Raw genomic sequence first — 26,312 nt, 5'->3', positions numbered from 1 at the left:
TTAAATGGGGCAGGGTGGGGCTAAGTGTCCTATGTAAAAATGAGTAAACATTTTCTATGTATGTCAAGTATGTTAATTATTAGAAGTATAAATGGTGAATAATGTTATGAGAACCTAGCCAAGTCATTCACTGAAGAAAACTGAAGTTCCAACACACTTATTGTCTTCTCAGATACTAGTAAAACAGACACTGTATCAAAGAAGATATTTATCTGGCAAATGAAAACAAAAATGTCCAACATCATGAATTAGTATGGAAATGCAATCAGATGATAGTCTCCACACTTTTAAAACAGATAATATTCAAAATACTCACCATACCAACCAACTACTGGTGAGGAATATAGGAGAACTGAATATTGTCAAGGGGAATGCAAATGGGTAGTCATTCATTTTAGAATATGAAACCAAGTGTTCATATAAAGCATTTTATTTATGTGTTTGCTTACTTGTGGCAGGCGAACTGGAAACAAACCACAAAACCCCACCCTTTAACAGATGAATGGATAAACAGTTAAATGATGGACTATCCAAATAATATATTTATCAGAAAAAAATTATTTACATTGGCAACTTGGATGACTTTTAAAGTAACTATGCATGTAGAAAGAAAATGACAAATAAAAAAGTAAACATTAACACTCCAATGATATTAAAGTTCTGGAAAACACTGAGTTACTGAATTGGAGATGTACCCACAGGCCATCTCCACACTAGGGGGTGTGCATACAGATGGCATTCAACTTACAGTTGAGGAGTCCCTTACAGAACCAGTTCAGTAAGATGTATTAACTAAGGAGACAGTTCATTTGCTTCTCATCTCATTTGAAGGCCTTTCTCTAGTATGAGCGTACTGGTGACAAATGAGGTTAGACCTTTGGCTCAAAGCTTTGTCACATTTACTACACACACAAGGGCTCTATGGGTAGTGATGGATGTTTGTTATGATGATGTTTCCATGCATGGTTGAAACTTATCAAGTTGGACAATTTAGGGACGTTCTATTCAGTGCAGACCCACTATACATAAGTTCAATTAAATCTGGATAAAAATTGACTTCACATAAAAATACAAATCTTTTTGGAAAAGGAGAACTCTGGCAATCACACCTCAAATCCATTATCTCTCTTGGTCTCATGGGAGGGATTCTGCCACAGTAGCAATGACTAGTGAGCAATCAAAGTTATCCAGGAACTCTGTCTGGGTCCTAAAAATCACATGCCTGGACTACAGGATTTCTGCTGTCATCCCCCACTATCTTCACTGTGCAGCAATGGCCTTAGATAAACAATTTGCAGATGTTATGTGATGCCAAAACCAGTTCTGTAACACCTGAGAATTTTTGCAAAAATTTTTATCATAAACAGCCATGGGAACATTTGTGGATGCAGTTTTAGAAAAGTTGTGTCCCTTCTTGTTTGCTAGTCTCTCAGTTCCTATTAACTTCACGCCTGTTTCTGTAACAAGTATGATTCCCACCCAATGTCTGTAACCTAACACTCAGCAACGCCAGCCCCAAGTTGTGGACATTATGGCATGTGGCTCTGTTATGGCTGGACCTAGGGAACTTCTTCCCTTGAACAATACCAGGGGCATGATGTGACATCCCATGTGAAAAGACAACAACTTATGCAGCTCCAAAAAAAAAAAAAAAAACACTGATGCTGCTCAAAAATATCCTCATCTCAGGGTGACCTGAAGACCTACCAAAAATTCTGACATCTGATCACATTAGTCCCACAGAACCCTGCAGTCTACCCCAGGAGGCCTTGGACAACAATGTAAATTAGATCAAACTAGACTGAATACTGTTCTCTGCCATTATCATTCCCACTGAAGTACACAAAGTTTGGAACACCCACAAAACCTGTTCCTCTTCATCCTGATAGTTCAATGTGGTTCTTAACAGCAGTTTCAAAGTTAACAAAACCAAAGACGCATGTTATGTTAAACAATAGTCTTTATTTTTACACAAAGTAGTGCAAAATGAGGCAGTTCCCCAAAGGGTGACTTGGAGCTAAAAAATTCATCCTGAGCATAAAATGATCCAATACCACCAAATAATGTAAACCTATATGAGCTTCCAGCAGAACCCAGACTGGCAAAGCTGCTTAGACTGTGTCCTACGCAGTTGACAGGACCTAAGAGCATGACACCACCCAAGTCCTCAGGCCACTTGTGCTTCCCTCTAGGGGACAGGACTGATCCCACTATATGTGGATCTGCCACCTGGTAGATGCCCAGTATGAGGATCTGCCACTTGGTAGAGGTAAGAAACTCACAATGACATGAGGTCCATCAAGGGGCCTGGGAGGTCACAACATATAGCCTAGCTCCTCAAAGTTTCCTAGGAACTGGGTACCCACAGACTATTTCCACATTATGGCTGTGCACACAGATGGCATTCAACTTACAGTTGAGAAGTCCTTCACAGAGCCAGTTCAGTAAGATGTATTAACTAAGTCAACAGCTCATTTGCTTCTCTCATCTCATTTGAAGGACTTTCTCTAATATGAGCTTACTGGTGACAAAAGAGGTTAGACCTTCAGCTCAAAGCTTTGTTACATTCACTACACACATAGGGTCTCTATGGGCTGTTAGGTTCTGGTGCTCAGTTAGAGCACACATTTGACAGAAAATATTCCCCCACTTGCTGTGCTGGTGCTGCACTTCTGTAGTGTGAACCTTTTGGTGTTAATTAAGTTGGGTGCTTTGGCTAAAGACTTCTCCACATTTAGTGCACTTGTGTGGTTTTTCTGTTGTGAACTCAGATGCATAATGAGAGTAGAGCTTTGGCTAAAACATTTCCTACATTCACTGCACTCGTAATATGTCTTTGCTCAAGTATGAATTTTGTAGTGGACTTTAAGGTGGGAGCTATGCTTAAAGAACTTTCCACATTCACTACACTTGTAAGCCTTTCTCCAGTGTGAATTCTTCTATGTTTACTGAGGCTGGATATGAACCTAAAGACTTTTCCACATTCACTGCATTCATAAGGCCTCTCTCCAATGTGGACTCTCTGGTGCTGAACAAGTTTGCTTTTAGTGGTGAAGCTTTTCCCACATTCACTACACTCATATGGCTTGGCTCCAGTGTGAGTTCTCTGGTGTATAACAAGTTGGGAGCTTTGGCTAAATAGCTTTCTACATTCTCTACCTTCAGAAGGCTTTTCTCCTGTATGAATTCTTGTATGTATAACAAGGCTGGAATTACATCTAAAGACTTTCCCACATTCACTGCACTTGTAAGGCCTTTCTCCAGTGTGGATTTTCTGGTGCTTAAAAAGTATGGGCTTACAAGTAAAGGTTTTCCCACACTCGCAACACTCGTAAGGCCTCTCGCCAGTATGGACTCTCTGATGCTGAGTAAGTCTGTATTTGTGACAGAAGGATTTCCCACATTCACTGCACTTGTAAGGCCTTTCTCCAGTGTAAATTCGCTGCTGCCACACAAGTACATGTTTGTCACTAAAAGCTTTCCCACATTCACTGCACCCATAAGGCCTTTCTCTAGTGTGGACATTCCAGTGCTAAACAAGTATATATTTATAGCTGAAGGCTTTCCCACATTCAGCATATTCATAAGGCCTCTCTCCAGTGTGGACTCTGGTGCTGAGCAAGCTTGGACTTCCAGGAGGTCTTCCCACATTTGTGGCACTTATGCTGCCTTTGTCCATTATGAGAAAGCTCCAAAAACTCAGTGTCCTTTTGCAGTTTAATCTAGTCCTGGAAATAGTGAGAGATACCAGGGAAATCCTTCCTAGCCTCACAGCACATAAAAGCCTTCCCCAGTGCATGGACTGTGCATCTCTTCATAAAGGCCTTACCCACGTCTCTTCTAAAGAGTTTATCTCCACTGTTCTGCTGAAATTTCACACCTGCCTCACAGAGGGTCTGGCCAGAGTTTATTCCCAGGTCCTCAGCTACATACGCACAACCTTCTACATTCAGGCTACACATCTCCCAGGGAGAGGTCTTCTGGGTGGAGAGGTCTATCTTTCAGGTATTTCTCTGCGGCACTTCTACAGAAACATTCTGCTCTGAAGTTCTCTGCTTGACCTTTATTCCATGCCAATAACCTGAAACTAGAGATATGAGGAGGAATTTCACATAGATTTTGGTAGAATGGGCAGCCCCATCACATATATGTGTCTGACACAGAAGGAATAAAACCATGGGACTATTTTGAGGACAAGGAAGCTCAGACAGGTTAGAAAAGCACTGCTGCACAATAATGGACCTCTCCACAAGACAGTCTGACAGCAATAGCCAAGTGGACACCACAAATAGTGACCACATTGGTTCCCAATAATTCCTGGTCAGTCAGGCTCCAGGAAATGTCGACTGGATTGAGGCAGAACCTGGAGCACAGAGATGCGGGGGTCAACTGAGCCAAACTGGCAGTGAGTGACTGAGAACCCAGTGAATTCATTCCAAGTCTTTTGACTTAGAAAATCTTCATTGAGAAAACTTCAGAGCTGCTGGTATTGGGGCTGCCTGTGAAAGGAGGTGGTACACACATTCACTCAGCCTTAGCACCCACAAAACAGAGGACAGGGAAGTAGTATCAGACATGAAACCACTGTCAAACTGTGAACAGAACAGACTTGACCTTGGAAAAAAGGGGAAAGTCAGAGACCTGCCCAGGATGCTGGCAGGGCCTTACTCAAGGATGCAACCAGTACAAAGGTCTCCAGCATGACATCATGGTACAGGCATGTCTGGGCCTCATCAAGGAGCCTCCATTCCTCCTGGGAAAAGTACACAGCCACATCCCCAAAGGTCACAGGGCCCTCTGATGATGGAAAGAGATGTGTGCATAAGTAGCCTCTCTCCCCAGGACCCCATAATCAACCAACCCCAGCCCACTCTAACTCTGGCGTCATCATCCTCCCATTTCCTAACATAGAGGGCAGTGATACCCAAAATACTTCATCCTTCCTTGCACACTAGGTACAATTCTCAGTGACAACAGGCAGGTTGATAGACTGAGGCTATCTGTGTGGTGAGCCTGGCATGCAGGGCCCCTTCCCTTTCTTGTAAAACAACAGCCACAGTTCCCAGGATCATGTCTCCCAGACATACAGAAACTTAGGCCCACCTTTCTCTCAGACTCCTAGTACCTCAGGAAGTTAGTTCACACACCTTCCCCACAAGCATATCACTCAGTGGACTATACATCTGACCCTCATCACCGCCACCTGGTTCACAAAATTGGCATACCTCCTGCTTCCTCTCATCCCCTTCTGAACATTCAGCAAGTGCCTGACAAATACAACACAACCCCACTGTACACCACTTTCCACTGGCAGCTCCCTAGCCCTGCTCTGAAGGATTCCCCACTAAACCTTATTCTTGACTTTATCCTCAGTCACAACATACAGATCTAAATACCCCTGGTCAGGTTCCACTTCCATACTGCAAATTATGTCTCTTCAACAGTTAAAATATTTGTTCACATAACAATCATTCGAAATCCACACCCAGTTGACAGATCTTGAGTAAACTCATCTGACATTCTATCATAGACTCCCCAAATTCCACCACAAAAACCTAGTGAGTATACAGGAGGATCAATAAGCACCAGCCTGACTTTGGTATCACTTCATCTCCTTTTTCGCTTTTCCTCTGCATCAATTTCATAACCACTATCCCATAAATACCTGGACCACATGCTGGACTTTCCCTCCCCCTATCTTCCTGCTGATGACCTTTGTAACAGCCCCCCACTTCCCTTGTCCCCTAATGGCATCATGAAGACTCCCCAGCACTCTGGGTCTGCAAGTTCACCCATCCACTGGTCTCCTATACTTGGGAGTCACTGAAACATCTGAGATTCAACACAAGACCCAATTCCTAACAGTCTCACAGAAAGGGACTCTGTTTGCTGACTCCCCCATCTCAGCTGATAGCACTGCCACCCTTCCACTGTAAAGGGAAAAACCTTTGGAGTCATCTGTGACTCACTCCACATTATAAAATCTAGTCCACTGTTAAAACTTTAAAAACAAATTCAGGAGCCAAATATTTCTCCTACCTCCATATCTACCACTCTGGTCTAGGCACAACTACTGCTAGTCTGGATGATTACAATAGCCTCCTTGCTATCTGCCTGTCTTCCTCTTCCCCAGTCCACTGTGTACTCTGCAGCCAGGGGCAGCCTCTTTAAACCTGAGTCACATCACTCTTCCCTCTATACCAAAAATTCCACATCTGCCATCATTCTCAGAAGAGAAACCCAACTTCTCAGGCTACCAGTTTAGGCCCGACTCTGGCCCTCTTGCTCTCTGTTCTTACCAGACATTAACAAAGACCTACAAGTCCTAAAGCATTCCCACCCCTATCAAGAGCTCAAGCATTTGTATGGACTACCCCTGTACCTAAGACAACTTTTCACATCTCAGTCCACGGGCTGCCAAAAATGGGAATCCCTTCATATAACCTCTGGCCTGGACTTGGAAATCAGGACTTGGGGTTTCTCCAGGGTCTCCAGACACCAGGTCCAGGAAGAGAAGCAGCAAAGCACTTCCAGAACACCTGACACTCATCAGTGAAGAGTCCATAAGAGGTTCTGCTGAATGTGAAACCTGTGAGAAGGGCAGGGCCATGGGCAACATCGTCAAAAAAGAATATCAATGAGTGAAACACTTTAGATCTAAGGCAAAGAGAAATACTTAAGGGTAAAATTAAGCATGTAAAAAATGACAGAAAATATTATGGAGTTCTGCCATAAAGTAATATGGATGTCTTGAGAAAAGGCTTCCCAGAAGTGGAAAGTACAAGTGAAAAGTCTATCCGAGTTATGTGCAGTGTGTTTGAGTACCATGTATGAGGGTAGTGTAACTGCAGTTCAATGAGACAAAATGAAAGCAACCATGTTGGTGAGGATATGGTTGTGGCAGGTCATATAACATTATTATACCCTAGGCTATAAATGTCAAAATTAAGTCTCACTTTATGTACAGCTCTGACACCTCCATTTGATTTCCTTGTTTCTCCCTTGTCAATAATACAGTTTTCTCTTTTTCTCGCTTGTAGTTGGCCACAACAGGGGACCAGGAGTTCTTATACTTCCCTTTGAAAGTTTACTTTGGTTATGTTAGGTAGTTAGAATAGGAAAAAGGAGTCCAGAATGCTGGTGGCTAAAACATGAAGAAGGGAAAAGCCTGTGAAAATAGAACAAAGGAAGGTCTGAGGACAGGAGTGAGAACCTCAGGCAAAGCAAACAGCCTTCCTGGCCAGCCCAGTTAAAGCCTGTGAAAATAGAACAAAGGAAGGTCTGAGGACAGGAGTGAGAACCTCAGGCAAAGCAAACAGCCCTCCTGGCTAGCCCAATTTACATAGAGCAGGCTGAGGGGGAGGAGAAAAAATATATAAAAAGAGGGGCCAAAATTGAACAGCTGGCTTCTATTCTCTTCGAGTCTTTTGAGTCGGCCTGCTCTCACGCCTTGAGGATGTATTTTTCTTTGCTTGTCAAATAAAACTGAGTTGTAACATCAAGTTGTAAAACAGATCCGTCCATCGCTTCAAATTTTTGCTGTGGCAAGACAGAACGGAGGAAATTACACATTTCCCCCAACAGTTATGTTAAAAATTGTTAGATACAAAATTTCAGCTTACATAATTCATATATTAAACTCTGATTTGAAGTTATTATTACATTATACAACAGAATTAAACAACATGTACTTTTTATTTATATTTTGATAAATTTATATGGGTTTTTTTCCACCAATGATCAGAGAGATCACTTGTAAATGTTCTTGGATTCTAAAATATCTTGATATGGAGTCAAAGCCTTATAACTTATTACCCTTAAAATGATTCACTCTGTTCCCCTTATAACAAATATTTTAACAAGATATCTTCATCATTTTCTCCTCTGATACCACCAGAGTAAAGACTTAACTTAAATAACTTAAAAATGATAAATATTAGAAGAGTACAATGGCTGAAAAAGCAGAAACTCTCTAAATGGGTGTGTAATATAAAACTGTAAATGTACGTAGTGCATAATAAGTGTGTAGCAAAATTAACTACAGGTAGATTAAGTATAACCAAGCCATTCAAAGAACTAAGTTAAAATTAGTGACAAAGAATTTAAAAAAATTAGTAACAAGGAATAAAACAAGACTAAAAAGTGGAAACGTTCATTTAAATAAAATAATAATTTTAACATATACGCTACACAAATGTGTGCTGGGTATATCCCAGAAGACATGGCAGGTATATCTACAGTAGCAATGTTTATAAATACCAAAACAAAACAAAAACAAAAGAAGCTTCAACAGCTGAATTTATAAGGACATTGTCCTCATATGTGCATACTATAGAATACTGCACAAGAAAGGAAAATAAATGAATAGCTATGAAAACACGGATAAAGTCATGCCAAGTTGTGCAAATGAAGAAAACACATATTTATGTGATTCCACTCAGAAGAGAGTTTTGAAACAACAAGCCATAGTCCTTGAATAATTTCCACAGAGCTAGCAAAATTATCAAGAAAAGCAAGGAAATGCTTCCATGAAAGAAAAGAGATAATACTTTAACTTTTGGGGGATGGGATAATTGTTTTAGAAGAACATCCACATCTATGCAGCTTCCAGGATCCTATCTATACTTCTTTTCTTTTTTGTTTTTTAAATTTGGCTGCATCAGGTCCTAACTGCCACACTAGGGATCTTCACTGCCTGCTGCAGGATCTTCTCCACGTGGTTCAGGAACTCTTGAGTTACGTCATGTGGGCTCAGCAGCTGTGGCTCATGGGCTTGGTTGCTCTGAGGCATGTGGGATCTTAGTTCCCCGTGTGTATGTGTGCTAAGTAGCTTCAGTCGTGTGGACTCTGTAATCCCACGGACAGCAGCCTGCCAGGCTCCTCTGTCCATTGGATTCTCAAGGTAAGAATACTGGAGTGGGTTGCCACGCCCTTCTCCAGGCGATCTTCCAGACTCAGGAATCAAACCTGGGCCTTCCACACTGCAGGCAGATTCTTTACCATCTGAGCCACCAGGGAAGCCTCCTAATTTCCTGAGCAGGAATCAAACCCTCCTCCCCTGCATTGCAAGGCAAACCATTTGCCCCTGGACCACCAGGAAAGTCCCTATATCGGATTTCTTGGCCTGAGAAGAGAATGAATATTGGAGCTGCTTATTCAACTTTACCAGGAGGTTCTCTGCAATTGTTTTCTATACACCTCACATTTCTATATGTGGAAAACCAACCGTTTGGGGAAACAATAAGTAGAAATATATGACACTTGTAAGAAAACAGTGTTAAGGACAAAGGTACCACAGAATGCTAAGACTTGACTGAGGGGCTTCCCTGGTGGTCCTGTAACTAGGACTCTGAGCTCCCAATGTAGGGGTCCCTGGTTGGATCCAAGGTCAGGATCCCAGCCACATGCCTCAACCTGCATGCTGCAAAGAAGACCTGGCGCATCCAAATATATGAATAAAGAGAAAACATTTTTTAGAAATGAAGAGTTGAAAGTGAAGCCATTCAGTCGTGTCCGACTCTTTGCCACCCCATGGACTGGAGACTGCCAGGCTCCTCCGTCCATGGGATTTTCCAGGCAAGAACACTGGAGCGGGTTGTCATTTCCTTCTCCAGGGGATCTTCCAGATCAGGAGATCGAACCTGGGTCTCTGGCACTGCAAGCCACCTCTACCGCGTGAGCCACCAGAGGGCCTCCTCAACGGCTCAGCGGTAGAGTCCGAGTCCACCTGCCCATGCAGGAGGCATGGGTTCCATCCCTGATCCGGGAGGATCCCACAGGCTGCGGAGCAACTACGCCTCTGCGTCAGAAATAATCAGCCTGTGCTCTAAAGCCGGACAGCCACGACTACTGCGCCCACGCCCTAGAGCCCCGGCTCCGCAATGAGAAGCCCGAGCTCCACAACAGAGAGTAGACCCCACTCTCCGCCCTCAGAGGAAGGCCAGCGCAGCAACAGCAAATTAAAAGTATTGGGGGAAAAAAACCCAAACCAAAACAATGCTGGCTGAGCGGCCCAGAGGGCAAAGCGTTCCCCCCATCGTACTATCCGCGCAGCCGTCCCAGCCGTCTGCAGGCGAAGGAGGGGCCCGCGCACGGCGGCTCCCGTTCCGGCCCGGAGACAGCTTCTGGCCGAATGGAGCCCACGCCGAGCCTCAGATCCGCCTCGGCACAGCTGTACCAGCGCCCACCCAGCTCGCCATACCTCAAGGCGGCCCAGGGTTCCCCAGGTCCCCACCAGGGAACTGATTTCACCAAATGTCAACTGAGTTCACAGCAAGTCGCTTTCGGTTGACGCCGGAAGGCCCGCCCAGACGCGGCCCTCTAGACCCAAAGCGCCTCTTCTGATCCTTCATTGGTTCTGTGCTGCAGGAGGCGGCGCCCTGCCTTCCGGGTTATGTAGTTTACGGAGTTTCAGGTGCTGGCAAAGGGCGGTGCGGCCCACCTCTGGGACAGTTCAGCCTCAATCAGAGGGTTGCTGGAAGGGGTGTCCCCAGGCTCTGAGTACTGGGGTGGGGTTTCACGCGTCTGAAAGGCGATGCATCCAGATTTGCGTGTAATATACTCTGTGCTGATCACGACAGGTACAGAGACAGTATTTCAGATGGTCCCCAAACCTACAAAACCAAGTAGGCACAAGATACCAGGCTGTATCGTGGGGACGAGAGAGGATGAGGTAGTCGGATGGCATCACCGACTCAATGGACATGAGTTTGAGCAAGCTCTGCAAGATGTTCAAGGACAGGGCAGCCTGGCGTGCTGCAGTCCATGAGGTCACAAAGAGCTGGACACAACTGAGCAACTGAACAACTACTAGGCTGTGGCTCAGACACACAGTGCATCCATCCACAGTTCGGGGCTAATAAATGGTGTCCTGCTGCTCTGCAAATACATGTAGCCTAAGCATTGGATTCATTTTATAACTCTCACTGTGGTAGGTCAGGGTAAAGCAAGCAAAGATTAAAGACAGGGCCATAATGGGCCACACAGGAAGGCGGACTTCCGTGCTTGCCCACTGCTTAAGAATTCACCTCCCAATGCAGGGAATATGGGTTTGACCCCTGCTCTGGGTATATTCCACACGTCACAAGGCAACTAAGCCCATTCTCCACAACTACTGAGCCCGCTGGCCTAAAGCCCATACTCCAGTCAGAAGTCACTGCAGTGAGAAGCCCGTGTACTGCAGACAGTAGCCCCACCACCACCCTGCATTAGAGAAAACTAGCACACACGGCAACGAAAACCCAGCAAAGCCAAATACAATTAATACATTTTAAATATACATATATTTCTTTTTCTGTCTTTACACAAATGCATGTGTGTGAGGATGCACACACACACACACACACTGATGGGTTGTTGTGCTGGAGATCCTGATATATCATGGAACTAAACACTCAAAATAGTGAGATGATAAAGTTTATGTTGTGTATTTCACCACAAAAATTCCCTAGGAACTTTTATGACACAAAGATGTAGGATAATGACACTAGAAAAGCCAATTAAGAAGAGAAAAATCTAGAAAAATGTCAGTGGAAGCTGTGCATGATGCAAAAGGTTCAAAAATTTTTTATTCATAAAGAATTCATACAAAACTGAATTTCAGTTTAGTTTCAACTTCAGTTCCCACTTTAAATAACATTTTCTCAGTGATAGTGAGAACAAAAAAACCACCCACATTTGCTTACAAACAATGCACCTATAATACATAAGAAACTCTTGCTTATTTTTATTTGATGTTATTCCTTTGCACAAATATAATAAAAAAATATATTTATGAACTCAGTGAAAATTCATATAAGAATACCTGTAGGATTTCTTTTATGTAAAATTCTAGAAAATGTAAACTACAATGTCTACCTGGAGATGGCAACTTGGGTAGGGTTTGTGCTAATGGAAACTCTGTAAGTAATGGACATGTTCATTATCACAACTTTGGTGATAGTCCCACTGTGTACACCTATGTGAAAATACAGTTTATAATCTTAATAAATGAAATTGAGTATGCCAATACCTCAGTAAAGGTATTAACATATGTTCCATATAAAATCAGGATATCCTGTTTCTCTAAATGTCATCATATCAGACAAACTTGTATCGACAATCAGCACCCTTCCCCATATCTTAGGCAGGTCAATTCTGATTCCTTCTCAAGACAGAAGAAAATGCTGACAAATGCTTCAACATGGGGACATTATTCTAAGCTAAATAAGCCAGGTGCAAAGAGAAGAAAAAGTGTATGATTACACTTATGAAAAGTATCCAGAGTAATCAAATTCATAGACAAGAGTATATAACAGAGGTAGACAGGTAGGGTAGGGAGGGAGAAGAGAGAGATGTTTAAGGGGTATAGTTTCATTTTTGCAAGATGAAAAAGAATTCTGGAGACTAGGTATTAATTTTTAAACACACTACACCAAACATTAAAAGGGAGAGGGTAAATTTTGTTACACATGAAAGTGAAAGTTGCTCAGTTGTGTCTGACTCTTTGCAGCCTCATGGACTATACAGTCCATGGAATTCTCCAGGCCAGAATACTGGAGTGGGTAGCTTATCCCTTCTCCAGCAGATCTTTCTTACCCAGGAATTGAACCAGGGTCCCCTGCATTGCAGGCAGATTCTTTACCAACTGAGCTATCAGAGAAACCCTAAAGTCACTCAGTCATGTCCAACCCTTTTGCGACCCCATGGACTATACAGTCCATAGAATTCTCCAAGCCAGAACACTGGAGTGAGTAGCCTTTCCCCTCTCCAGCAGATTTTCTCAACCCAGGGATCAAACCCAGGTCTCCTGCATTGCAGACAGATTCTTTACCAGCTGAGCCACTGGGGAAGCCCAAGAATACTGGAGTGGGTAGCCTATCCCTTCCCTAGCAGATCTTCCCAACCCAGGAATCAAATCGGGGTCTACTGAATTACAGGTGGATTCTTTACCAGCTGAGCTACCAGGGAAGCCCAGCATTGTTAGATATATTTTACTACCATCAAAAAAAAAGATGTTCTCAGGGACAGATTAGAGCAATTTGCTAGTCTTTCCCCATTTGCAATACTCTCTCTGGTGTAAACTTTTTGGTGCTGAATAAGGTCGAAGTTTTGGCAGAACATATGTCTATAACTGCTGCACTAAGGCCTTTCTCCATTGTGAAATCACTGACATTTAATTGGGTTGGAGTTTAAGATAAAAACTTACATTCACTGAAAAGGTCTGCTTTGGTATGAACTCTTGATGTCTAAAGTGGGGAGCTGTACCAAAACAACTTTCCATGTTTGCTGTACTCAGAAGTGAACACAGCCCAACATAACTCATAGGGGCTTCTCCAGCACCTATGGGTTAGAGTTTGGAGTAGTACCTCATTTACCATAGCTTCTGTACTTATAATGGTCTTTTGTTTTTTAATTGAAGCATAGTTGATTTACAGTGTTTCAGGCATATATCAAAATGATTCAGTTTTATATATAAAATTCTTTCCCAGATTATTTTCCATTATAACTTATTACATGATATAGAATATAGTTTCCTGTGCTATAAGCAGGCCCCTTCATAAGGTCTCTACTATTGAACTTCTGCTTCATGAGGTTGGAGTTGTATCTAAAGAGTTCCCCACATTCACAGCACTCATAGTGTCTTCAGTGTGAATCTTCTGGTGATGAACAAGGTGGGACTTCCTAATGAAGGCTTTGTGACATCTGCTGCACTCATAAGGTCTTTCTCCAGTATGGATTTTCTGATGCTCAACAAGTATATGCTTGTGGCTAAAAGCTTTCCCACATTCTCTGCACTCATAAGGCCTCTCTCCGGTGTGATTTCTCCAATGTTTAATGAGGTTGGAGTTGTACCGAAAGAATTTTCCACATTCGCTGCACTCATAAGGCCTCTCTCCACTGTGAACTCTCTTATGTCTAATGAGTCTGCAGTGATACCTAAAGGCCTTCCCACATTCACTGCACTCATAAGGCCTTTCTCCAGTGTGATTTTGCCAATGTTTAATGAGTTTGGATTTGTACTTAAAGTATTCCCCACACAAGCTGCACTCATAAGGCCTTTCTACCGTATGAACTCTCTGATGTCTAATGAGGGTGGACGTGTACCTAAAAAATTTTCCACATTCACTGCACTCATAAGGCCTTTCTCCGGTATGAACTCTCTGGTGTTTAATGAGTGTGGAATTGTACCTAAAGAATTTCCCACATTCATTACACTTATAAGGCTTTTCTGCAGTATGAACTCTCTGATGTCTAATGAATGTGGAGCTGTACCTGAAAAACTTCCCACATTCAATGCACTTATAAGGAGTTTCTCCAGTGTGAACTCTCCCATGTCTTATCAGTCTATAGTTATACCTAAAGAATTTTCCACATTCTCTGCACTCAAAAGGCCTTTCTCCATTGTGCTTTCTCTGATGTTTCATGAAGTTGGCATTGTACTTGAAAAATTCCCCACATTTGCTGCACTCATAAGGCCTTAATCCAGCGTGAACTCGCTGATGACTAATGAGCGTGGAGTTGTACCTAAAACATTTCCCACATTCGCTGCACCGAAAAGGCCTTTCTCCAGTGTGGATTCTCTGGTGCTGAACAAGGTGAAACTTTCTAATGAAGGCCATCCCACAGATGCTGCACTCATGAGGCCTTACTCCAGTGTGGATTTTCTGGTGCTCAACAAGTATCTGTTTTCGGCTGAAGGCTTTCCCACACCGAGCGCACCTGTAACCACTCTGTTCACGACCAAAGGCCTCCTGGCACTCAGTGTCCCCACATGGCTGCCCCACACCATGAGGGCCCAGCTGCTGCAGAAGGCCTGTGCTGCCTGGGAAGGGCTTCCCTTCTCCACTGCACGTCAAGGTCCTCTCTCCTGTGTGAACACTGCTGTTGGTCAGAAATGAAGGCTGCCCCTCAGCCCTTCTGCAAAGTTTGTCTCTAATCTCCTTCTGGTGCTGGAAAAGGTCTGCTCCACAAATGTACAGTCCTTCATCAGGGTACATTCCATCATGCTCAGGCAGGGGCAAAAGGTCTCTGGAGAGTGGGCCACACATGTCACTGGGCTGGGCCTTCCTGGAGGATGGATCTGGCTTTGCAGTCCTGACCTCTGACATCCCTATAGAAACACCTTGCTCAGAAGAGGGCTCCTCACCCTGGGCTCCATGCCAACAACCTGTAACCAGATAGATGCTAGTAAAGTGCATGTTGACTTTGATGGAAAGGACAGCCCCATCAGAAATATGTGTGTCACACACACCCAAGACCAAAGCCAGATTCAGGAAGGTCTGCTGTGCAGAGATGGACCTGGGGAGCTCCCATGATAAGACAGTCCTGTCAACAGGTAAAGACTTAAGGAAGAGTTACTCTTTCAGTCCATTTAGGATCCTATGATAAAATTATAAGCTGACTGGCTTATAATGAACAGAAGTTTATTTCTCACATTTCTAGAGGATGGAACCCAGAGACCAGTATGCATTTTTCTAGGTCACAGACTTCTCGTGTCCTCACACATGGTGCAAGGAGCCTGGAAGCTTTGTGGGGTCCCCTTCTTTTTTTCTTTTAATCTTTTGGGCTGAACTGCATATCATGTGGGAGCTTAGTTCCTCCAACAGGAATCTAACTCAGGCACTCTGCACTGGAAATGCGAAGTCTTAACCACTAGACCACCAGGGAAGTCTCAGTGGGGGCCCCTTTTAAAAGGGCACTAACCTCATTCTTAAAGGCTCTGCCCTCATGACCTAATCACCCCAAAGACCCCATCTTCTAATACTGCCATCTTGGGCATGAAGTTTTCAACATATGGAATGTGTGCAGACACAAACATTCAGACCACAGCAGGCCTCCAAATCAGTCCTCTGCAAAAGGCCTCCACCACACCCATGGCTATGGTTGACAGGTGAGCACTATGATGAAGATGGTGCCCAGACCTTGAAACATCTGATACAAAAGAGATGCTAAAGTTCTAGCACTATTTAAGGATACATACATGCAGACCTCAGGACATCTTACATACAGAGCAGTGATATGGAACGCGTGACAAGTGAGGGTCACAAAGGTGTGGCTGGAGGGTGACAGAAGAAATAAAATTGGGAAGAAAAGGAAGAAATGGGGTATGATCAGCGGGTCACAGCATCAGTCAATGGTGAACACAAAACAAGTTCCCAGTTCTGACATGGTACCATTTCCCAGGACCTCACACAGAGCTCGGGTAATTCTGAGTCGCTCCTGCCATAGATGCAGTAATGTCCACACTATCAAGCACCCAGGGTCCTCCCTCCTGCACCAGGTGAGCACTGCTGTGGCATCAGAAAGACGCCAGTCCTACATGAAAGAGAGAAATAGGAGGGGCCAGCATATGTCCAGAAATTCAACACAGGACATCTGACATGCTAAAATTCTAACAGCTTCACAGGGGAGACTGCAGAAGCAATAATGGTCCCAAAATTCGTATATTGGTTGGTGCCTGAAAGAAATGTCAGCAAGAGGAGGGGAAGACCTGGGCAACAAGAGTCCAAGCATCCAGTCTGATCACCTACCAGGGACAAGCCAGGTCAGAGGGGGGTCTCAGACAAAATTTAGATTTCTGACTCCTGAGCCCTGTTGTGCAAGTTCTCAGAGTGAAGAGGTAGGGCTCTGTGCGGAGAACAGTGACACTGTACACATGGTCCAGCCCCAGCACCAACAGCACACGTGCCAGGAAACCAGGAAAGGAGCATCTCAGTGTGGGGAGCACAGAGCTGCCCCTGGGAAAAGGGGCAGAACAGAATGCAGCCCAGAACACCAGGCGAGTGTGCAGAGCTTACCCAGGGAGGTCACGAGTGCCAAGTTCTCTGTCATCACAGCACGGTACAAGTGTCTCTGAGCTTCATCAAGGAGGCCCCACTCCTCCTGGGAGAAATACACAGCCACGTCCTCGAAGACCACACAGTCCTGCCAAAATCAAAAGAGTCTGGTTCATGAACAGTTTCTTGTTTTAACTTGGTTTTGTGGATTCTGTATTTATCTATTTGTCATCCATTAATTACAGGGCTAAACTTAAGGCCAAATTTGTTCACATCTCCCTTGCTTCCAGAGCTCATACTCTGAGCTAACTCCTGAACTAATACTCACTCACCAGGTCAGTATTTCCCCTGCCCTAAATCAGTCCAGAGCCAGGTACCAGACAGCTACAGACAGCTCCCATACTCCAGGTACACAGAATTATTCAAACTAGTCATCCCTAAGCCTTCTGTCCAACCCTCCCCACATTTCCCCTGAAAATCCAAAAAAGGCTCTGACCACTGGTTTCCCCAAACTGGTGCTTGCACCTGCTAACCAAGTCTGGTGCTTCCCCACATGAGCCTGGGTTACACAGTGAGCCTCCTCTCAGGAAATATAAGTAATGAAATTGTCATGAACGTCACTGGCCTCTCTGTGTCACCACTCATCACCACTTACTCACTTCCGCAAGTTAATATACTCTGAGTACGACCACTGATACATGTCACTCTCCAGGACTTTCACCCTCTCCCAAAGCATCTGTCCCCACTCAGCCTCATCCCAGATGTCCCACCCTCAAGATACACCCTAGGGGCATCAGTGCCTGTTCTCTCCTCATGACCATGGACCCCTGTGTCCAGTACACAGCAGAAAACAAACCACCATGTAGGCTGTGGACTGCCATGCATGGCCCTATTGCTCTCCTGCTGGACAATTTCCCTGGGGTCCCTCCCCCAGATGCTGACCCTCAAACAAACTCAGATTTGTCCTTGTCTTTATAAGCCCAGTGCCAAGGCTCAGGGCCAACCGTTCACTCTCCTCCTCACTGCATCTCACTACCTTCAGCACCTTCCTGACAACTCTGACCCCTCCATGGTGACAGCACCACAGACACCCCAGCCCACACCACAGGCACTTCCTTCACCTCCTTACAGGGTGCTCTGCACATGGAGTCCAGGCAGTGAATGGCAAATGCATCCAGTATTTAATGCAGCCAACCCTGCCCCCGAACACCAAAGTCCTCTAAAGCCAGGCCCCACCCCAAGCCCTGGAGGCACACCCCAGAAGGTCTCCCCACAGGGCCTGTTTTTTGCTTCCTCTCTAGCCATCCTGCCTGCATGAGACCTCACGTGCCCTTAGCTCTCCTCCTCTTCTGAACTGCAAGGACTGTCCCACAAGCAGTCAACACCTTCCTCTCTCTTCACGCGAAGCCCAGGCACGCAGACCTCCCCAGTCACACTCCCACTGCACCCTAGGCCGAGAGACTCTCCCAGCTAACCCTTTTCCATCCTCGACATCCATCTCCTGTCCTCACTGGCCTGAAGACTTTCTCACACCTACACCCTGCTGTCACACAGACACACGGACACTTTGCTTCCTCATCTGTCTTGGTGAAGCCCATCACCACCAGCCAGGTATCCAACCCAGAGACCTACTACTCAGGCCCTTCATCCTCACTCCTTGTCCTCTAATGGCATCCGCACCACCAACTAGAAATGATACTACCTAAATCTTACCTGCAGCTTTATCCTAGTCCACACCAAAGCCCCGATGCCATGGCTGTCTCCACCTTGGATCTTTCCCCTGAAACCCAGACTCTGTGTCAAAGTGATTCCCTGGGGTTCCTCCCCCAGATGCTGACCCTCAGACAAACTCAGATTTGTCCTTGTCTTTATAAGCCCAGTGCCAGGGCTCAGGGCCAACTGTTCATTCTCCTCCTCACTGCATCTCACTTGTGGGAATGCACCTTCCTGACAACTCTGGGATACCTCCCCTTGGGATCTCTGGAACATCTGTGATTTCCAAATTTGGAAATTTCCATGTGGAAATTCTCCCTACTACTAGAGCTGCTTCCTCATTTTAGCTGATGAGGTACCCATCCTTCCTAATAAAGCCAGAAACCTGGGTCTTCCCTGATTCTTCCTATCAGCCGACCTCCTTAAGTCCCTCATTCTCCATTACCTAAAATATGGACAACACATCATTGTAAACCACCTATACTTCAATTTAAAATATATGATTAAAAAAAAAAAAAACCATGGGTAGCTCTATCCCTACCTTCACAGCCACCACTCAGGTGTAGCCCCCACCAACATACACATGGATGATTGCAGAAATTCCTCTCATATCTCCCAGCCTTCATGCACACCTAGTCTAGTCTTCTACTCTGCAGTCACAGAGGCCTGTTAAAATCTGAGACATGGCACCTTCCTGCTCTGCCTCAAACCTTCCCTACCTGCCCTCAACCTGAGGGTTAGAGAACCAGGACCTCAGGCTATCAGTCAAGGCCTGATACCTGTGCACCCCTATCCCAGCACCTCATTCCCACCAGATATGACAGAACCAACAGTTCTCTGCATATTCCACCTCAGTATCACCTGCAGCCATCTGGACATTCTAAATCCTGTGGTCAGGACTCCCTGCCACACCTTCCCCCATCAGTTGTCAGCAATAAAATCACTGATCAATCTATAACCCAGGACTAAATATAAGATTCTAGGCATGGTGAGAGTACATGGTCTACAGATGCAAGACAGAAAATAGGGATATAAGTCTTGGGACATTGCCATTACTCAAGGGCATATATATCAGGATAAAATTATCAGGTTGATAATTATGACTCACCTGTACAGGACTCATGAGCATCTCTACTACTGCCATGGGGCCCTGGGAGAAGAAAGAAGTCATGAGACAAGGACAACAGTACTAGAATCCTACAGCAGAGTTGGACCTCCACCCCTTCCAGGCCCTGGTGTAACAGGACCTCTGCCTGTCAGTCTAAGCTCAGACTTCCCTGATAGCTCAGTTGGTAAAGACTCCGCCTATAACACAGAAGACCCTAGTTTGATTCCTGGGTTGGGAAGATCCCCTGGAGAAGGGAAAGGCTACCCACTCCAGTATTCTGGCCTGAAGAATTCCATGGACTGTATAGTCCATGGGGTCACAGAGTCGGACACGACCAAGCATGTCAGAAAACAGTACTGCCTCTTACCAGGTGACCCTGTAGAAGGACTGAGACTCCCTGAACGTCAGACAAAAGAAAATTCTACTGAAGATAAGAATTATTCCAACCTCAGAAGACTCATATTGGTATCTAACGTAAGGAGGACATACCATGTATCAGCTATGACTGTCCATAGGAACAATAGTTTTATATGTTTGCAGGCAATTGAAGTGGTATAGTTTTGAAATTTGGGGTCTTTACATTTTTTAGGATCTCAGAAGATGTTATACATAAAACTTTACCTTGCCTGGAGGAGGAAATGGCAACCCACTCCAGTATTCTTGCCTGGGAAATTCCATGGACAGCGGAGCCTGGCAGGCTACAATTCATGGGGTCGCAAAGAGTTGGATACAACTAAGCACGCACACACACTTTTTCTTGAGATATGCTAAGCAAAAATAGTAATGTTGCATAGTGCTTTTTAGACTTGTTTTATGAAAATTTTAAAAAGAGAATTTGAATAAAAACAAGATAATCTGGTGAGAAAAAAAAAAACCTTACCTTGTAAGCAAATATATACAGGTAAAGCAATGACAAGCCAATTACAAGTGTTCACAAAGATTTAACTGAGTGAACAGGCTCATTTCTAACTGCCTGTGTGTGTATTTAGAGAAATATTGATTAATTCTTGGTTAATTTTCATACAGTCTTTAAGTTAATGAGTCACCGGGAGGGGCTGAGCAGGCAATTCAGTTACTAGTCCAGCCAGCAAGCAGGCCTACTCAGTAAATAAACCTCAAAAGGGAGCTTGCTGGGAGCCCTTGACTGAAGCAGAGTCTCATCCCTCCTGCCCTGAGGGGTGAGGTGAGGGGTGAGGTGGGTCTAGGACCCGCTGGCCACACCAGCCTGGTTGATCTTTCCCTCCTTCCATCCAGGAGGCAGTGAGGGTCGGCAGAGCCTGCCAGTGGAGAATCCACTCCAGCACCCACAGCAGGCTTCACAGAAGCAAAGCTCTTTACCTTGCAGACACAAGCCAGAATCCCTCCTCAGACAGGTATGCTGTTTCATGGAAGGAGCATCAGGGATGCCAGCACCCAGCCTTCACGTCCTGCCCTCTTACTCAGCCCTCCCCTCCCTCAACACAGGGCCCATCTCAGGCAACAAGCTTATGGCCCCCCCCTCCTCAATCTGATTCCCACGCCATGCTGGGCCAGTCCACATCCTCCTGGCCACACATGGAGCATCAGAAAGTCCTGTAGACTCTACTGAGGAAACCTACCCAGAGTCTTATCCCATCTCCGATGTCCTGCTATCTCCCTGGCCCAGCCTCTCCCAAAATTCTCCTGGGGTCTATAGCACCTCCCACTGCTGAGGTGGCCTCCTCAGCAGTCTTCCTGCATCCGTTCGCATCCTTTTCTCCCAACTTCTAACTCTAGACACGGTTCTCCCAGTCCCACCTCCTTCACAACAACGTTCCATGGCTCTCACCTGCTCAGGTTGCCATTTCAGATAAGGCACTTCGTTCCCTTCTGTCCCAGAAAAAAGTGACCCCAAGTTTCCCCAAGGCTGCCGACTAGGGGAGCACCTGCAAGCCGTGCACTGTCGCCTCCGAGGGAACTCTCTCCCTCACCCCAGCCCACTAGCTGAAGGGCGACCCCTCACAAAGCCGCCCTCAGTTCTGGACTCTGGGGCTGACCGGCAGGGATCTGAACGGGCACCCTTCCGTCCGGATCTGGGACTCGGAGTCGGGCCAGGTGGGGGCCCGGGAGACGCAGCACCCACCTGCGCCGACCTCGGTCACTGGCCGGTGGGATGAGTTGGGCCGGGAGATGCGGCGAGTGGGGCGGGGAGGAGGACACCGCCGCCAACTACGGGCTCAAAGGGCCTCAGAGCCGATTCTGGAGAGCGGGGACAACTTGTCTCCTCCCGCTTTTCCGCTAGGTCACCTCACCGATCGGCGGGCTAAGGCAAGGCCCGTAGCTGGTGAACAGCCGAACAGCCTCCCAAATACTACAAGAGAAAACGCCGGAAGTCCCGCCCGAACGCAATGCGCACGCACGTACGCGTGCCTCTCTTAAGCTTTCACTGGCTCAGTCACAGCCGCCTCGCATCGTACAGACTTCTGGGTGATGTAGTAGTTTCCGCTGCCACCACACTTGCCTCTGGTCAGAGCAGAACTGACTTCCGTTTTTTTCCACGGGCTGAGGGAAACCAAGTTCTCAGGCTCCAATGATGCGGCGAAGCTTCGCTTGATTTTACAAGAAGTGCACCCGGATTTCTGGAGAGCAGTCTAGGAAATTCACAGAAAGTTTCAGTTCAGTTCAGTCGCTCAGTTGTGTCCGACTCTTTGCGACCCCATGAATCACAGCACGCCAGGCCTCCCTGTCCATCACCAACTCCCGGAGTTTACTCAAACTCATGTCCATCGAGTTGGTGATGCCATCCAGCCATCTCATCCTCTGTCGTCCCCTTCTCCTCCTGCCCCCAATCCCTCCCAGCATCAGGGTCTTTTCCAATGAGTCAACTTTTCGCATGAGGTGGCCAAAATTGGAGTTTCAGTTTCAGCATCAGTCCTTCCAATGAACACTCAAGATCGATCTCCTTTAGGATGGACTGGTTGGATCGCCTTGCAGTCCAAGGGACTCTCGAGTCTTCCTCAACACCACAGTTTAAAAGCATCAATTTTTCGGTGCTCAGCTTTCTTCACAGTCCAACTCTCACATCCATACATGATCACTGGAAAAACCATAGCCTTGACTACTTTGTTGGCAAAGTAATGTCTCTGCTTTGTAATATGCTATCTAGGTTGGTCATAACTTTCCTTCCAAGGAGTAAGCGTCTTTTAATTTCATGGCTGCAATCACCATCTGCAGTGATTTTGGAGCGCCCCCCCCCCCCAAAAAAAATAAAGTCTGACACTGTTTCCACTGTCTCCCCATCTATTTCCCATAAAGTGACGGGACCAGATGCCATGATCTTAGTTTTCTGAATGTTGAGCTTTAAACCATCTTTTTCACTCTCCTCTTTCACTTTCATCAAGAGGCTTTTTAGTTCCTCTTCACTTTATGCCATAAGTGTGGTATCATCTGCATAGCTGAGGTTAGTGATATCTCTCCCGGCAATCCTGATTCCAGCTTGTGCTTCTTCCAGCCCAGTGTTTCTCATGATGTACTCTTCATATAAGTTAAATAAGCAGGGTGACACTATACAGCCTCGACGTGCTCCTTTTTTCTGTTTGGAACCAGTTTGTTGTTCCATGTCCAGTTCTAATTGTTTCTTCCTGACCTGCATATAGGCTTCTCAAGAAGCCGGTCAGGTGGTCTGGTATTCCCATCTCTTTCAGAATTTTCCACAGTTTATTGTGATCCACACAGTCAAAGGCTTTGGCATAGTCAATAAAGCAGAAATAGATGTTTTTCTGGAACTCTCTTGCTTTTCCGATGATCCATCAGATGTTCACAATTTGATCTCTTGTCCCTCTGCCTTTTCTAAATCCAGCTTGAACATCTGGAATTTTATGGTTCAGGTATTGCTGAAGCCTGGCTTGGAGGATTTTGAGCATTACTTTACTAGCATGTGAGACGAGTGCAATTGTCAGTTAGTTGCTCAGTCGTTTCCAACTCTTTGCAACCCCATGGACCACAGCCTGCCAGGTTCCTCTGTCCAAATGGTATTTCCTAGGCAAGAATGCTGGAGTGGGTGGTCATTCCTTTCTCCAGGGGATCTTCCCCACCCAGGGATCGAACCCAGGTGTCCTGCAATGCAGGCAGATTCTTTACTATGTGAGCCATCAGGGAAGCAATCTCCATGAAGGAAAAGTAAAAATAAGATAAATTCCTTAGGAGAAGAATATAGAAAATGGGCCCAGTCTAACAAGAACCCGAAATAAACTGGAGTTGGGAGGGGCTTTTCTCCCATCCCTGCATGCAGCCCCACTGTTGCCTTCTTGATTCTAAAGTTTTTTAAGTGCAATGCTGACCCCCTTCTATCCTTGGCCAAGAGGAGCCCAGCCCCTCTGCGGCAGGGCTGCTGGATCAAGCAGACAGGGCACATGGGCCAATTCAGAGAGGCCAGCAAGGGCCTCTCCCAATAATCTTGAGGACCAAATATAGGGACAAGTCCCAGTGCTGACAACCAGAGCAGTAGAAATAGCCAGAGGCTCTCCCACATGATCCTGAACCTTCTCCATGACTGGGGCTTGAGGGTAGTTGATATGCACCATTCACTTAGTAGAGTTCAGAGCTCTCCCATCACAGTTATTTTATTTATATTTAAATTTACTGACCCCCTGGCACAGCTTGCAGGATTTTAGTTCCCCAACCAGGGATTGAACCTGTGGCCCCTGCAGTGCTAATGTGGAGTCCTAATCACTAGAATTCCACTAAGAAATTCCCTAGATATTTTTAAAAGAAAAAAAAAGTTTTCTTGGAACTTCCCTGGTGGTCCAGAGGTTGAGAATCCACCTTGCAACCAAAGGGATACCAGTGTGATCCCTGGTCCCAGAAGATCCCGTGGGCCGTGGAGCAACTAAGCCCGAGCCGCAGCCGCTGAAGCCCAGGCACTCTAGAGCCCATGCTCTGAAACAAGACAGAGGCCACTGCAGTGAGAAGCACAGTGAGAGGCTGGTGTACCACAACTAGGGAGCAGCCCCTGCTCGCCACAACGAGAGGAAGCCAGCGTGCAGCAACGAAGACGCACCACGGCCAAAAATTTAAATAAACAAATAAGATAAACCTTAAACAAAGTTTTCTTTTCTCCCTCTTCCTGAATACATGGTAAAATCTCAAGTCTTTATCACTGCCTTTCCTTTGGAACCATATCTAAAAGAGAGTACCTCGCCCTATACTGGTCTACACTGGTGGTTAAATTGTCCTATATTCCTGTTTTATATATGCTGCATTTTTTACTTACTTATGGCAAAGGCTACTGTTCATGGGGTTCTCGAGGCAAGAATATCGAAGTTGTTTGTCATTCCCTTCTCCAGAATACTTTCCAATTGTGGTGCTGGAGAAGACTCTTGAGAGTCCCTTGGACTGCAAGGAGATCAAACCAGTCTATCCTAAAGGAAATCAACCCTGAATATTCATTGGAAGGACTGATGCTGAAGCTGAAACTCCAATACTTTGGCCATCTGATTGAGACCTGGGTTCGATCCCTGGGTCAGGGAAGATCCCTGGAGAAGAGAATGGCTACCCACTCCAGTATTCTTGCCTGAAGCATCCCATGGACAGAAGAGCCTGGCAGGCTACAGTCCATGGGGTCGCAGAGTTGGACATGAGTGAGCGACTGACACAAAAAACAAACCACCCACCCAGGTGGAGGATGTTGATTACTTGATGCCTACAATTACATTCCCAAAACATCACCCAGGTACCTCAACACCAACCAATTAGAAGAAAGTCCACAGGCTGCACCCCTCAACCCAAATGTTGCCTCCAAACACCACTGCCTAAAATCCATCAGGAAGTCTGGGTCTTTTAAGCTAGAGCTGCCTGTTCTCCTCACTTGATGTCCCACAATTAACAACGTACTCTCATTCACCACAAGCCGGTTAGTAGATTGGCTTTGCTGTAAAGCGAATGAGTAAATGCAAGTTCAGTTTGACAGCAGACACTAGATGTTTTAAAGATTCTGCTACTGGACTTGCCTGGCGGCTCAGTGGATAAGAATCTGCCTGCCAATGCAGGGAACAGGGCTTTTGATCCTAGGTCCGGGAAGATCCCACATTATGGGGAGCAACTAAGCCAGTGCGCCTCCCCTGGTGAACCCGCATCCTGCAAGGACGGACCTCGAGCGCGTGCGCAGCAAGAGAAGTCACCGCAGTGAGAAGGCCAAGCACTGAAACGAAGAGTAGTTCCCACTCACCGCAACGAGGAAAAACCCACGCACAGCGACGAAGACCCAGTGCAACCAAAAAGTTAAAAATAAACTTACTTCTAAAAAAATCTTCTACCTCTAGCCTCGCGGTCTCAAGATTCCCCCTTGTAAGTATGCAGACATTTCCAGTTCCAATCAACCCTTGCTTTACAAGCACCCTTACTTCGTGACAGCTCCAATTACAATTCTTCACAATTTATTGAAAAAAATCAAGGCCCTCCTTTTTTTTTTTTTTTTTTTTTGCATCCTAAAATTCCTCCATTTTGTAGTCTGCTGCTGCTGCTAAGTCACTTCAGTCTTGTCCGACTCTGTGCGACTCCATAGACGGCAGCCCACCAGGCTCCCCCGTCCCTGGGATTCTCCAGGCAAGAACACTGGTGCGGGTATTTTGTAGTCTAGGGGAACATGATTCTAATGCTTGTCAAAACTGTGTCTTCAAGGCTGCAGTCCTAACAAGCCCCAAACAAATGTCTCTTTCTACCAATCAGGTATTTTTTTCTGAAATTTTGGTTAACACTCATTACACATAAGTCTTTTT

General features: G+C 45.6%; 1 protein-coding gene and 1 pseudogene across 1 annotated transcript; both read right to left on the bottom strand.

Annotated features, from left to right (window-relative positions):
• Positions 1-414: 414 nt before the first annotated feature.
• On the bottom strand, positions 415-13,465 carry LOC139029990 (zinc finger protein 773-like; annotated as a pseudogene).
• Positions 13,370-21,928, bottom strand: LOC110121685 (zinc finger protein 548-like). The gene is made up of 4 exons (XM_070451681.1): positions 21,680-21,928; positions 19,579-19,620; positions 16,779-16,905; positions 13,370-15,148 (listed from the first exon to the last, which is right to left on the bottom strand). Exons 2-4 carry the CDS (start codon positions 19,612-19,614, stop codon positions 13,566-13,568), a joined length of 1,746 nt encoding a protein of 581 aa, XP_070307782.1. The 5' UTR covers positions 19,615-19,620; positions 21,680-21,928; the 3' UTR covers positions 13,370-13,565.
• Between the last annotated feature and the right edge of the window lie 4,384 nt (positions 21,929-26,312).

This window comes from Odocoileus virginianus, chromosome 20 (assembly GCF_023699985.2).
Source record: "Odocoileus virginianus isolate 20LAN1187 ecotype Illinois chromosome 20, Ovbor_1.2, whole genome shotgun sequence".
NCBI lineage: Eukaryota > Metazoa > Chordata > Mammalia > Artiodactyla > Cervidae > Odocoileus > Odocoileus virginianus.
Note: the sequence above shows the minus strand (reverse complement) of the source record. Positions and strands in the feature narration are given on the sequence as shown.

Bases quoted from the DNA above. Each gene is read 5' to 3' on its own strand.
- LOC110121685 (XM_070451681.1), bottom strand. From the start codon at position 19,614: ATGGCAGTAGTAGAGATGCTCATGAGTCCTGTACAG. The intron at 16,906-19,578 runs GTGAGTCATAAT...TGATTTTGGCAG, and splicing joins TGCTCATGAGTCCTGTACAG to GACTGTGTGGTCTTCGAGGA. The intron at 15,149-16,778 runs GTAAGCTCTGCA...ATCTGGTTACAG, and splicing joins GGCACTCGTGACCTCCCTGG to GTTGTTGGCATGGAGCCCAG.